Source organism: Struthio camelus, chromosome 7, assembly GCF_040807025.1.
Source record: "Struthio camelus isolate bStrCam1 chromosome 7, bStrCam1.hap1, whole genome shotgun sequence".
NCBI classification, from domain to species: domain Eukaryota; kingdom Metazoa; phylum Chordata; class Aves; order Struthioniformes; family Struthionidae; genus Struthio; species Struthio camelus.
The window spans coordinates 32,932,186-32,946,277 of NC_090948.1; the positions used below are offsets into that span (position 1 = coordinate 32,932,186).

At 40.9% G+C, this 14,092-nt stretch overlaps 1 protein-coding gene across 11 annotated transcripts in view; it reads right to left on the reverse strand.

The window, feature by feature from the left end:
• LRIT1 (leucine rich repeat, Ig-like and transmembrane domains 1) overlaps positions 1-14,092 on the reverse strand; it is a 136,309-nt gene that overhangs the window by 53,588 nt on the left and 68,629 nt on the right. For 7 of the 11 annotated variants that reach the window (XM_068950631.1, XM_068950632.1, XM_068950628.1 and 4 more), the window contains one exon: positions 7,300-7,371. The exons of 3 other annotated variants lie outside the window; for them this stretch is intronic. Coding sequence is in view for 1 of the 8 variants with exons in the window: in XM_068950632.1 (XP_068806733.1) it covers positions 7,300-7,356 (57 nt within the window). In the remaining 7 variants the exon portion in view is untranslated. Of the gene's footprint in view, positions 1-7,299; positions 7,372-10,935; positions 10,959-14,092 lie in introns of those variants that run through there. One more of the 11 variants, XM_068950637.1, reaches the window with a different exon arrangement.

A 14,092-nucleotide genomic window follows, 5' to 3' on the forward strand; every position in this document is an offset into this window, starting at 1 on the left:
AGATGCTCTCATAGGGTAGTGCTTGGTAGTGGAGGGATTCAAATCCATTTGTCCTTAGCCTGATAGGACAGGACATGTCTTCTTTCTCCCCAAAGATGCCCTAGCACTGTTGCAACACTTCCATTTCCCAACTGAAACTACGCTCTTTGCGGAACAGAATTCAAAGTTTAGCAAAATGGAGGGGCACAAATGGAGCACAAGCAGTTATGGTTTGATTTGACTGGAAGGGAAGAAATCTGGATCATGACTCCTGCTTCCAAGAGAAAATGGCAAAGGCATTGCTAATGAACACTTGGATTCTCTAAGATACTCATGAGGATTAGCAAAACACGACAAACTTCATTTCCTATGGAATTATCACAGAACATACTCTATGAATTATAAATAACACCACTGATAGATCTCAAAATATAGCTAGTGGGAAGCCTGGGACACCAGGAGGTGTCTCCCCCGTGAACAGGGATATTTTTGAGCCAGTAAGAGCTGTTCTGGAGCCAATGTTTTTTGATTCTCTATATGTGGATATAGTCACATATTCAGCTGACACAAACATTTATTGAGTAGTAAATTAAGAGATACATGGATTATCATTACAAGATGACCTGAACCACCTGGATAAATGGTTATAAGCCTTACCAAAACAAATTTTGTCAGATAAGTGTTTGAGATACAAGAAAGGCAGTCAGTTATATTTATACGATAGAAGACTGCTTTGAAAAACAGGACTCATAAGGATTTAGGGGTCATTATAGATAATCGCCTCAATGTAAGCTCTCTAGGCAATGCTGTAGCAAAAAGGACTAATGAGATTCTTGCATATAGAGGAAAAAAGGATGAAATAGAAATAACGAAGGATTCCAGCATCTTTGAGCAACACTGCCAAGATCTCTACTAGGTTACTGAATCATATTCTGCTGTTTGCATTTTAAAGAGGACTTGGAAACATTGGACAGAGTTCAAGTAAGTGTCACAGATGAATTCCCTGCCTTTAACCAAAAAAAAAAAAAAAAAAAAAAAAGGCCCAAGTCTTCTGATGTAAGGAGTAAGGAGCTCAACATATTCAGGTCATTGAAGAGAAAGCATAGACATAGCTTCATGTGATGAAGATATGCAGATAATTGCGCTTGGGCAAGACACGTGCAAGGAGCTTTCCAAGCAGGCTGACAAAGATCTAATGAGTAAAAGCTAAAGCTAGATAAATTCAACCTTGAAATAAGGGAAATTTTCCCTGCACTAAAGTAATAAAGGACAGGAACAGCTTATCATGGGAACTAGTGAAACCACCATAATTTGCAGCATTTTAGACAAAGACAGATCTGAAGATATGCGTTTAAGTCTAGCTTCAAACCAATTGATTATGGTTGTCCTTTCCTGCTCTGGAATCTATGAATCTGTTAGTACTTTCACACATACCTTTATCTCCTCAGCCCTTTGTAGAAGGGCTGTACTCAACGTGCTTGCCATGTTTCCATGTGTGTAATAAAATAACGGCTTGATAATGCTTCATGGATAACAATCAGGAAGGATGCAAGTTACCAGTCTGAGGCCACATCAACCTCATGTTCAGGGAGAAGGGATGACGAAGGGAAAGGGTTCCTTGCTCTTTCCTGAAGCATGCAGGACAACCAGGGACATGTGCCAGATGGATTGGACCATCACTCCTTCTCAAAGGGCAAAAATCTTCTTCTCTATACCCTTCTTTCTCTTTTTAAGAGATGGGTCTATGCTGCAGTCACAGAAGGAGCTACATGTAGCAAAAGACATCCCATAGGAATTTTTAACAAGTTAGTCTGGGGTTTGGGAGCCCTAGCTCATGGAGATCAGCCCAAGTTAACTTCTGCTTCTTGGCTCTTTTGTGACCTCAGTGCTTCACCAAGTCAAACTGGTCACCATATCTCCATTCCTTCCCCTCTCCTCCCTCCTCATTTTCCTTCCACCCAAGGCCATTGCATGAGACACTTGCTTTCCTTTACAGTATGGGATTTGTGGGGCTTGTTAGATACCTCTGGGTATTTCTCACCTAATTAAACCCACTGCAGAGATTGCCAGCAATAGTAATAAGTTAGTGTCTTCCTGGGGCTCACAGCAGTCTACCTCCCTGAGGGAGGAAATGCTTCAGTTTAGCTGGAGTCATACATTTAATGAACTGCCGTACACAGGAGGTCAGTCTAAATGATCTTATGGTCCCTGAGGTTGTTCCTCTTTCTTTTATTATCCCAGGTATGTTTTCTCTTTCTTTTCACAGGTCACTGGAGCAGAAGTACATGAAGAAGGAAGAAAGTTGCCCAGTAGGAATGAAGTTTTTAACGTGGTGTCACCTAGAAGTACATCCATCTCAGTGAATGCAGTGACTTGCAGGCTACACTAGGGTAAGCAAGTCAAGGCTGAGCCCTGGCACTTGAGCAAACTACTTGTCTACGAGTACCGGCTTCTGCTCATTCTTACTCTCTGGCCTGTTGCTGGCAGTTTACCCCGAAAGTCAGCTAGGATTTTGATAGCTGTTGTTTGATGGAGCATGATCCATTCGAAAGGTAGGAACTAGCAGTCGCAGCAGCAGCAGGGTAGCCATTAGCAGCTCTAGTTTGGCAGAGGAGTAAGAAAGTTTTCACAATATGTTATCTGGAACAGGAGGGAAAAAAAAAAAAACAAACACCCCATCTACAACCTCAAACAGCACCAAGCGTAAAGTTTTGTTCCAGCATAGCAGTGGCTGCTGCTCAACCTTTACAAAGCTGAGAAAGCTTTCCATTCACATTGCAAGCCCAGAACTATTTTGAAATGTTCTATTACTTCCAGACTCGCAGAGAGGGACAAGGTCATCTACCGTCCATGTGTATTCCTTCACCCTCTACAGGATTTCTCAACCCAGTTTCAGCTAAACATCTAAGGCAGTGCCCTAATGTACCCTCCAGGAGGGATATCATCAGCCCTATTTCTAGCTAGCCAAGGTGGCCTGCATTTGAATGCCATACAGCAACACTACAGACTGCGACAGACAACCTAGCTACACACAAGATGGCACTGTATAAACACAGAGAGAGTGCCCTCTGTGTCTATTCATCTGTCCTTCCTCTTCTACCTGCTGCACAGCAGGCAGCAGCACCACCTTTGCCTTCCACGGCACAGTAAAGAACATCACCTGAAGGCAGCATTTTCGAATTAAGGGTATACAGCAGCTATACATAAGTGTAACACATGAAGCAGCAGACCAGAAATAACGGGGAAAACACCAGGGTTTTTGACTTCAATGAAAACCCAGTCAGCAGTTGAAATTGGAAACATTAGTCCAATAGCACTGCCCATAAGTAAAGGCTCTATCTACCAGCAAACGGTTGTGTAACTAGAGCTGGCTGAACCTCAGCAGCTTTGGAACTGGGATTAGGGTGAAACTAATGAAAAGGAGAGCATCACAAGCATCAGTGGAACAAGCAGTACTACAGTCTTTTTTAGATTATACTGATCAAATAATAATAATAAAACTAATTTTAGTGTATTTTTGACGTTGTTCTAAGAATTCATTACCAGCAAGGATGAGAGTATTACAAACAAAACAAAGGAATACAGGACTTGAAGCATGCCAGCATCCTAATACATAATAAAGCATAATTTAAGCATACATTAAGTAACATATCGTTCTCATAACATTTCAGAAGCCTTGCACTTGCCGCAAAAGTCTATTCCATTGACTTTCCACTGTGAGAGAATATTATGCCCCAGACAGGATATATAACCAATGTATAATCCAAAGAGATGGTGATGAGTCTTTGGGGGTCTTTAAATGATGCTGAAAACTACTTGTAGATATGGGCAAGCGACAGAATAGGAACACAAGAGTGTCATCCTGTGGGGAAGGTACCATATGGTATACAAATCCCATTAAGGGGGTTTAGTTGTTATTTTAAAGCCTACAGACAAGCAGGAATAAAAGGGAGCTCCGTTCAGATATTCTTCAGATGCTCATTTTGCTTATACTTTGGTCACACTGAGAATGCAAGACCCTTCTCTCTTCCTGTTGGCAGCTGTTAAATATGACTGAAAGAAGGTGGAGTAATGCCCCAGGTACTGTAAGCAAACACAGGTAAACCAGTGGCGCAGTGACTCCAAGAGAATCACAAGGGTACGCGCTAGGGGCCAGGCCCTTTTCAGTTGCGTCGTCAACTTTACTTAAAGAAGCAGGTTAATCTCTAATGCAGTGATGGGATTTTCCCAGTTTAAAACTTGATTTTGTCTCTTTTTATAAGTAACACACTCTCCCAACAGAGCTGTAGGGCCAGGTCTGCCAATAGCATTACTTTTCCCAAATCAATTCTCTCCTTTTTTTCCCCCTCCAGGTGGTGGAAAAGAAATGAACCAGGAGGTCCTTTCAGGTGAGGTGACCACCTTTCAGGTGCATGACGACCAAGGGGCAGCACCTGGGCTGCAATTTGTATTTGTTTGTGTCCCAGGCTAGGCTCTCTCGTTGCAGAGTAGCCAACTCCTCTTCTGTGTGAGGTACTGCCTCCAGCAATCAAAAACTAATAGCATGGAGGTAGCTTGCCAAACGTCAAGCAGGGGAAAAAACTGACCTCTCAAAACGCGTTCTGATTATCCTATCAGGAACATAATGGAAGCGTCTATTTTTGTTTTATTAAATTGGTGTATGAAAGTAGCGTCATTTAGAATCCCAGGCTTTGGTCGAAGCTCTGATTGTAAGGTTTTAAGCAGGTCTGAGGTCCAATTAAAATAGTCAGTCTGCAAAATCTAATCCATCTTTACCTTTTTGCTTCAATGTGACTCTCTTGTTAGTTCCCTAAAATTAGATTTTTAATCTCAGATTGGCACCCCATTCTCTGCCACTCAAGTACCACAAACAGTGAGAAGATTATGACCACTTATGTAGTATCTATTTTCCTATAATCCTTTTAGCGCCATAAACGTTAAATATAGCACCCAGTTTAAATTAGCTTTAACCTCAGGTTGACTCCAGTTAACTACATGGGAACAGTCATTAAAAACAAAACAAAGCTAGCACTTAGAAAAAAATCTTATACTATTTGATATGATAGATAAACGAATCAACAATGATGAATCCTCTAGCTGCTTTTTGGCAAACTAAGATTTGTGAGCTGTTAGTCTGCAACACATGGGCAGACTGGTTACAGTACTCACTCTACAAAAAATAGTCTTCCAAAAGTACTACAGACTGGGACTGCTCATGCAGCTACATTGGCAAACATTAAAAAATTAGACACCACAGTCTTTTTTGTGAATTAAACTCCCACTAGTTTTCCCAGGGCAGCCCTGGAAAAGGGTCCTTGAGACCTTCACAAACAAAAAAAATTTATATAAATATATATTTAAACATATATACACACACACACATATCTCTCACCCTTAACTCATGCTGAACCATCTTTAGATTATCAAAAGTCACTTGTAAAGAGAACCAAAACAGGCTAAAATCTAGAACAGGAATGACTTCAGCAAAACAACTGCCAAGGGAACCCTAAACTGTTTGTTGGTAGCGGCTTCAGGAAGAAATATGCTCCCAGCATCAAAATAATAGTTTCAGGAAGTGCTGTCAAAGAACAGAGGTGTCACGTTCAGCCTGGGCTATGCTCACCTACCCCCAGAGAGTCAGCATCTGCTCCCTCTGACTCCAGACAGCTTTACAGCTGGCTGCCAGGGGCCAGCACTCACTCTGTAGTTTTAAATGAAAACATATTTACAAGTTGTGTATTTACACAATAACTTATACATTAACCTATGCATTTTACTTCTGCTCCTGCATCAGCATTTATCCAGACGTTCCTGGGCCAATTTTTTTTTTTTTTTTTTTTTTTTTGGAAATCAAACACTTGGTCTGCTTGAAGAGCATAACACCAAACAAGTCCCAATAACCAGGGCATCATTAGGTAAACAAACATCAGGAGCACACCCTTAGAGTTGCAGGTTCATCTCAAAAGCTTACTACTGGGCTTAATGAGGCTGCAAGTTTCCCTGTGTTTTACTACGCTCTTTTCCATCACCATGAGGAGACAAAGAAAGTCTATCCTCAGCAAGCTTGGCATTTTCTCATCCTCCAGGGAGAGAAAGGCTGCCAAACCCTATCCTGGCATAGGAAATTGTGTAGCAATGCAAATGAAAATATATCTGGTTGTGTCTGCCTGTCCATTTTGCTTCAGCTTTTCGGGAGCAATTAAACAGATGCCTAAAGCTGAGCTATAAAATGAGTACCCAGGAACCCTTCCCACAGAGTTTTCCTCCTTCACTTGGAATACTGCCATACACACAGATTGCAATATTCTCAAATATTCATTACTCAGATATACTCATCTGTTAAATATAGATTGGGGAGGATAGATAGGGCTGCTCAAAGGCAAAATATTAAACCAGAAAACGTTCTTGTGAACTGCCATGACCACTACTGAGATGCTTTGAGAGCTTCTGTTTAAAAAGCCTTGTAATCCACCAAAATAAGCAAACATATGAAAAAAATATTAGGGTTCTATATCTGAAGTAGAATCAAACTGGCTGTGAACAAAGAGCTCATCTTAAAAAGAACAACTCCTCATGCTGCTTCCAAAACTTCTTTTTCATATAGAAGTATCAACAGCCTTCAGTCTTCCGAACAAGTTCTATACCAGGATAATAAAACATTTTCAGCTACTCCTGGATACAAAAACAAGGAGCAACAAGATGGTAATCAAAACAGGAAAGATCAAGAGGAAATAAAAGCTCCAGTTATTTGAGCATTCTGAAGCTATAGCGAGCACTTCATAAACCCCAACCAGAAAGCCACAGCTCCAAAGAGCGCTCAGTCTCACTGCAACGTGACAGACGAAGCAACCACCATAGGGTGGAGAGAGATATGAAGATGAAGGATAAGGACAATGGTAGAATCATGTGGTTAGAAGAGAAATTTCTTCAGTTCTCCCTATATTTGTATTTGCAAACATATTCACCTTTTGACTAAAGCAGCCTCTGGGCCCATATCCAGTCCCCTGCAGTAGGTGGTACACAAGCCTCACAAGTAGTTTACATACATAGAAAAGGAAGTTATCTGGATTTCACACACTTTATTCCAAAGGTCCTGGTTTTTCTGCTTACTTTCATTCTACAGAATTTTTAAATGATTTTTAAAACTTGCTCACCGATACTTTTAAAGAGATGAGCAAGTTAAACAATTACCTTTGACCTCATTTCCTTTCAAAACACAGGTTGGTTTAAATCTTCTTGATTAAAAATGATGCTATAGGGCATAGCTATAATATGAGACACCCGATTCTAGATGAAAGAGATTCCAAAGGTTTTACTCACACTTTTTTTGAAGACAGACTTCGTAATTAGGGTTTCTGTAATTTGCTCCAGGGACATCCAACAGCAATTCCACTAACAAAAAAGGAGAGAAAATCCAGTCTTTGAAAATGGAAGAGAGATAGTTATATTCTTGTGTAAATGGGGAAACCCTATCATACTGAAAAAATCACTTGGCAACTGTATTATTTTCCTAACCTAGAAAAATGCTGTGTGTTACAGCTATAGGAATCACTTCCTTTTCTGCTCTATGAGAAATAGAAGTCAGAAACATAATAGGTTCCAGAAAGCAGCTATGAGGACTGAGATGCAGTAGTGATATCCCATAAGCTACGTCCATTTCTATCCAAGAGAAGCCTAACCTGCTGTGTAATAACGCATGCTACTTCACATTGGCTCCTTTTTGTATTCTTTAGATTGCAGACTCGGGATCATTAAGGAAAATGATTTGTTACTAGTTTATCACAGTCAACTATCTGCACAAACATTTGCAGGGCAGTAGAAATAATCAACACTAATCAGAATTTGCATGCAAGTGAAAATTTTTTTTCCTTTCAACTCAAATTCCCTGTATTATGTCCTGTGCTACTGTTACCAAAGAACACAGAAATGGCTCCCAGACAAGTTTCATTGTAGGGACAAAATAGGTACTTGTATGCCAAGTCACCCCACCCTATGACTGCAGCCAGGAAAGCTGCACATCTAGTGCATACTTGAGGCTGCTCACTGACATTTCCCATCTTGGAAAAGCCTTAGTGGGCCCCAAGGAAATATCAACTGACCACTTTTTCTTAGATAGTTTTTGCCCTAAAAATTCTTCAAAAGGAGGACACAATGAGAAAAATACTCCCTCTAACACAGGCTCTCGTGTCCCTCATAGCCATTGCCTAGGCACTCCCCTACAGTATCAGGGTTTCCATTCCCCTAAACAGAGCACTGATGGGCAATTTCTCAAGTCCATCAGTGGCTCCTTGAGGAGCAATTGTAACTCAGCTAATATCTGCAGTTGTGCCTAGGTCCCACTGGTAGCTTACATCCTCATGCCTTTTCAGACTGTAGTTTCCAGAGGCCCAGGGCTAGGCCGGCACACAGGGACAAACATTCCTCTTCCCACCTCTCACAGAGCACAAAGCGTTCTGGCCGAATAATTTGTGGAGAATTTACAAGGACTAATCATGCTGAACCCAATCTACCACCTAAGTGTTGCTAACTGAAGAATCGGTGTCAGTGGTACGCGCAGCAGAGATCTAAGGATTAATTGGTATTTGATCTGGTTAGTTTGATACATGGTGGTACTGTGCAAGTGTCACAGTTAGATAAAAATCATCTCCCATCTCTTGGCTTCCTTTTTTCTGAAAAGTCAACACTTCCATGATATCATTGTTTCTCTCTCACTATCCTAAGGAGATGCACAACCCACAATTTCCTATCATTCAGCAGATAGATAGGTGCTCTAGGAGTGCACGTTCACATTTAACCTGCAAAGACAGGCCTCTTCCACATCTGACAAGGAAAGGTTTGCCATACAGGGCGGAAGGATTTAAGACTAGTCTTCACAAAACAGAGCAGAAAGAGATATTCTTTTCACAAGGACTAGAGGACATGTGATTACCCATGCTGTTTTTGGGACCATCACTATTTAGCACAACCAGCTGAGCAGCACTGACCAAGCATACCAAGACAAAGGAGCCCTTCTCTCTTACCAATGTCTTTCTGGAGGGGAGAGGTATCTGCCACTTCTCTCGCTGCTAGTTTTACAGTCTGCTTACTCCAAGAAATGCATTCATGCAGGGATTTTAGCCAAAGACAGGGAGCTACACTTGTCCAGTCGTGCATGGCCCCTCACAGAGCCATCTTGTAGAGTTGCTAGAGGAAACTCTCCTCCTGGCTGGAGTTTCATCCTCTACCACCCAGTCCTATGGAAATCTATTCCTGCAGGAGCCTCATTTCTCTCTAACCAGGAGATCCATTCCTTTGCAACAGTAAAATAAAATCACTTATCTCTTTCTAGGGCTCCCACATTGGCAGATTTTTATTTCTAGTAAGAGTAAAGTGCTACTGAGAGCATAGTCCCTGTATTGCTTGCTGAGAGGAAGGTCTGTCGTCCTGAACATTCATAAGTCCTTTCAACAGGGACAGTGACCTGTCTTCATTTACTGAATTGATTTGGGATATGAATGTTTCCTCTACTGAGTGTATTTAAATTAATGGCTGCTAAAGCAGCTTATGTGACTTTTTAATCTAGCTTTTCCATATAATCATCTGTGGAACAACTGTTTGAAAGGGAAACAAACAAGAAATTGGAGCAAAACCTCCACTGACAGACACTGAAAATGGTATGATGTAGCCATAGCACATGAAGTTATCGGCAGTTATACAGATGGATTTGTTGCTCATTCATTACTGCTTGACTACCTTCCCAAAAAACCGAGTGTTTCTAAGGACCATCTGAACAGAGACACATCCACATGCTCTGTGAGCAGATCTCAGACAAGCTCTGAACAGGCTGCACTTTACAAAATTGGTTTCATCCACTGAACCAGAAAATACAAATGGTACTCCATGAATTCCCCCACTCGACCCTTTCCTTAGGGAAGGGGGGGCATAGCCAATTGACAGGACAGGCCCAGCCCTGTGGTTCTCTCCCTGATGTTCTGTCTCTGGGGTTTTGATTATGGCTAGCTCACATTAAGTGAGACAAGAGAAGTATGGACAATGAAAGATACTTTTAAAAGCCTGCTATAACATGCAAAGACTGGCTCTGATGAGAGATGATCTGAGCTAATGTGCAGAAGTAATATCCTCTTTCATTGTACAGTGGAAGTCTGTGTTGTTTTCCCCATACATAGATACAGGAGAAAGTGATGCTGATCTCTTATAAAGCACTAAGAAATGTTGATCTGTTAAATATATTCACACCCTGCTATTTTTCTTTGCAAGGTCTTCCTTACCTTTCTATAATAATAAGGCAGGTCACATCAAAAATCAAAATAGTGCAAAAGTGCAGGAGAAAGCTAATCAAAGAACAGGCAAACAGTATTTGCAAAAGGAATCATTAGGTTTACTGCTTCTAATGCCTAGCACACAACCTTCTGATGGTTTCTCTAGCATGTGTGCTGCAAGCTTGCTTCCCCATCATGCTGTAAAACTGAAGGGAACATAGGCCCTCATCCAGGTACCATACGTAACCTGTAATTCCTCTTCCTGACATTGCTGCTGCATTTGAAATATGGCTAAGTTCACATAAAGTTTATTTTAAAAATGAGTATTGTTTAAGCCTTTTGTTCAGATACTGTTGAATCCTTACCACCAGTTTTACAAGACAGAGCTTCAAGAGACAAAAACCCAGTCTAAAAGTTTCTCCTCTGAGGAGATAGGAATGCTGCCTGTGCAGCTAAACGTTTCTTCCTCCTGCACATGCCCCAGCTCAGAGCCAGGAGTCATGGCTGTTGCCACTGTCACAGCTCCACAATACAATTTTCGCTCTGTGCTGGCATTAGCCAAGGAAACAGTATTTAAGAACCCCTACTCAGAGCAGAGAGTTTGTGATCCAAAATATAAATAAAATCAAGAAGAAATACATAACACAAACAATTACATTTCCTAGTTAATAAATGCTTCAGTTTCCTGAAGACAGACCTGTTCCAGGGTGCAACTCCAGAAGTGAAGAGTCGCTTCCCATTGCTTGTCACAGCGGGCGGGGGGGGGGGGGGGGGGATCACCCTTGGGTAATCTTATCTTGGGGATAATCGAGTTAGCTCAGTGTGGCAGACAGCGCTGATCTGAGAAGCAGGAAGGAACAGATTCGCTATGACGTGAGTAGTCTGGCTCTTTACAAAAGCCACCTTTGCTCTTCAATGGCTGGAGCCACCTCTAGGGCTGATGGGGGAGGGTTGCGGCTTTTCCAGGCATCCTACCTTCTCCACGTGCTAACGCCTGTGGTTATGGGGGCACCTGACCATATGCAATTTCCAAAGTTGCAAAAGAAAATGGCATGATTACTTAAACAATCAGACCAAACAGGCAGTGTATTTCCATGCGATTATTGCATACCTCAGATTGCCTCTGGACTTTAATCACCTGAGAAGTGTGATAATCTCTCTAAAATACATGCCCTATCATGGCTTGTCACAGGTAGGAAACAACATTGATACATAAACAAAGAATTGTGCCTTCCGCATGCATTTAGACATAGCTCTGGTAGAGATCCTGACAGCAGCCCCCTGCCCTCTATTGCGTCCAATACAGAAAGCAGCCCTCCTCCTTTGTGGCTGCCAGCTCTCAGGTATACCACAAGGTCATTTCAAAATATACTGCATCAAAGATTTGCTGACTGGCCAGTTGTACATGCAGTTGGGAGATGGAAAGGTCACTCAGTCCTATGTAGTTTTTCAAAAAAATAATATCACGTGGAGAAAGCAGCTGAATACAGACCATCAGCCCAAGACTGACAGCACAAAGTGGCAGAAAGCCTAGCAACAGGAAGGGAAAAATGTAGGTCTGTCTGTGATAACTACTTCTTCACTTTTAGAAATTGTTCTGATGAGCTCTCAAGGGAGTAGCAGCCATTTCCTTCAGTCCTCGCTGAAGCGAGTGGTGCGGGCTGCTTTTTCCTGGATTTTGAATCAGAGAATAAGTGGACTAAATTGCCTGGATAAATCAGTACGTCCTCTCCCAGCACCCATCCAGGCTTTAGGAAAAAGGAGATTTGATAAGTAAGAACGGAGTCAAAGGGGTGCTTAAGTTCAAAGATGACACCAGAAGGGTGCTCAAATACAGAAAATATTCTTTACAAGGCCAAGATACAGAAATTTATCTCAGACTCCAGTTAGAAAACAGCTGAAATCTCTAAAGCCCTAGCTGGCCCCTTCCAGTTAGCTATCTAAGGAATCCAGCCAGGGCTGAGCTTCTGATTTATTTTAAGAGTTACAGGACATAGTTATTTATAATCAAGCTCGAGGTTCGAAGCCCTGTCTTTTCAGGCTGATGTCCATAGACAACATCAGAGCAGGACACCTTAATGTAACTTCAACTAGTCTAAGCAGCCCAGGCAGAGCAGCTGTTGTTTGCTTTGTGCTCTCGCATAAATTTCACCGTGAAGGAAAGGATTTCACTGTGAAGTCTTTGGCACTGGCACTGACAAACTGGGAGCAAATAAAGACAACTAGTGATGATATCCATTCATCTCAGCAGATTGCCCCTAATAGAAACAAAACTTGCCAGAGAAAAATTTACATTTTTAAGATTCAAGTATTTGTTTGCTGTTCACCAAATCCATCATTCCAAAGTTTGTCTAATACATGACACATCTTCACTGACATCATCTTACTGACATCATCTGACATGACAATAGAAAAAGAGATTATGACATCATAACCAAATGATTATCTCTATTGTTCATAGACATAGTATTCGCATCCTAAAAAAGGAGGGAATCTTTCTTATGATCTTTACGAATGTTTGGAGAATACACAACTAAGACTTTCTCACGCAAAATTCCCATTGAAGCCAATAGTATTTAACCTCAAGAGAATCCCTACGTGAGAAAGGGCTGCTAGATGTTCTATCAAGCACAATTCAAAGATATCAACATTTTTTCAGAGAAGATGTTACTTTGTCAAAAATTGCTGCCTTGAACTTCTTTTAAACAATTTTACCACTAAATAGATATGATTAAATATTTTCATTGAATCCTACCTAGAGTAATGTTTTGTAAAGAACGTATGTGGAAAATACAAATACATACACGTAACTGGCATCATAGCCTGAGAGGCATGAAATCCAAAAGTTGATGTTTCTGTGCAGAATTTGTGTCAGCATACAACAGTCTAGAGCAATACTTAGAGCAGCAAATCAGTGCTTACATTGATAAGTAAGAGAAAGGATCACAAAACATGGGTTTATATAACAAACACTCAACATGTAACAGAATTAAGTATGCGAGCTCCATCAATCTGTAAGCAGACTAATTTCCTCATATGCCTCAATAACTGAATTCCTTCTAACCTCAAAAAAGTAAACCTCTTATATGCAAAAGGTGGCATCAGATCTTTGTGCTAAGGAATGAAAACCAGCAGCTGTTCCATAGCCCAAATGCAACAACAAAATATGCTTTCACACCAAGAAGATATGCAGAAATGCTTTGCTGTCAGTAACAATAAAATACTAACAAGTAACTAGAAGTAAGTTACAGTAAATAGAAGGAACCCCATTCCCTGCCAGCCTGCATCTTCAATAGCAACTAGCATATGCGTGAAACTAAATTCTATCAAATAATGTTTCTCCATCTGCTTACACTTTGCATCTTCTACACTCTAATTTTCCTTTGATGTCAAAGAATTCCCTAAACACTAGGCAGTGGAGAACCGAATCAAGGGCTGAGATGAAAGAGAAAGCAGCTTTTCTTCCCCTCCCAAAAGTACATGATACCTTTGCACCACCTACTGGGGAAAGAGTCATGAACAAACAGCCTGAGGAGTGCAGCCGTAAAGAAGGTCTTTTTCTATCACGTACATTTAGCTACTGACAACTGACTTTCATCTTTAATCTTTTTAAATATCATGGTACTAATTCTGTTCTAGTCAAGATCTCCGTTGGCTTTATTTGCTGTTAGTGAAAAGTTTACTCAGATTTTAATTCCTCATTTTATCATCATATTCTTGTAAGGTCACTAATTTCTTTGCTTCTCTTAAGGAAGGACATCTTTTACGCGGAGTGGACAGGCTACTTTAAAACCAAAAAATATTTAGTAGTAATGTATCATTAAATAACATATCTGGAGAACAAACATTTGCTA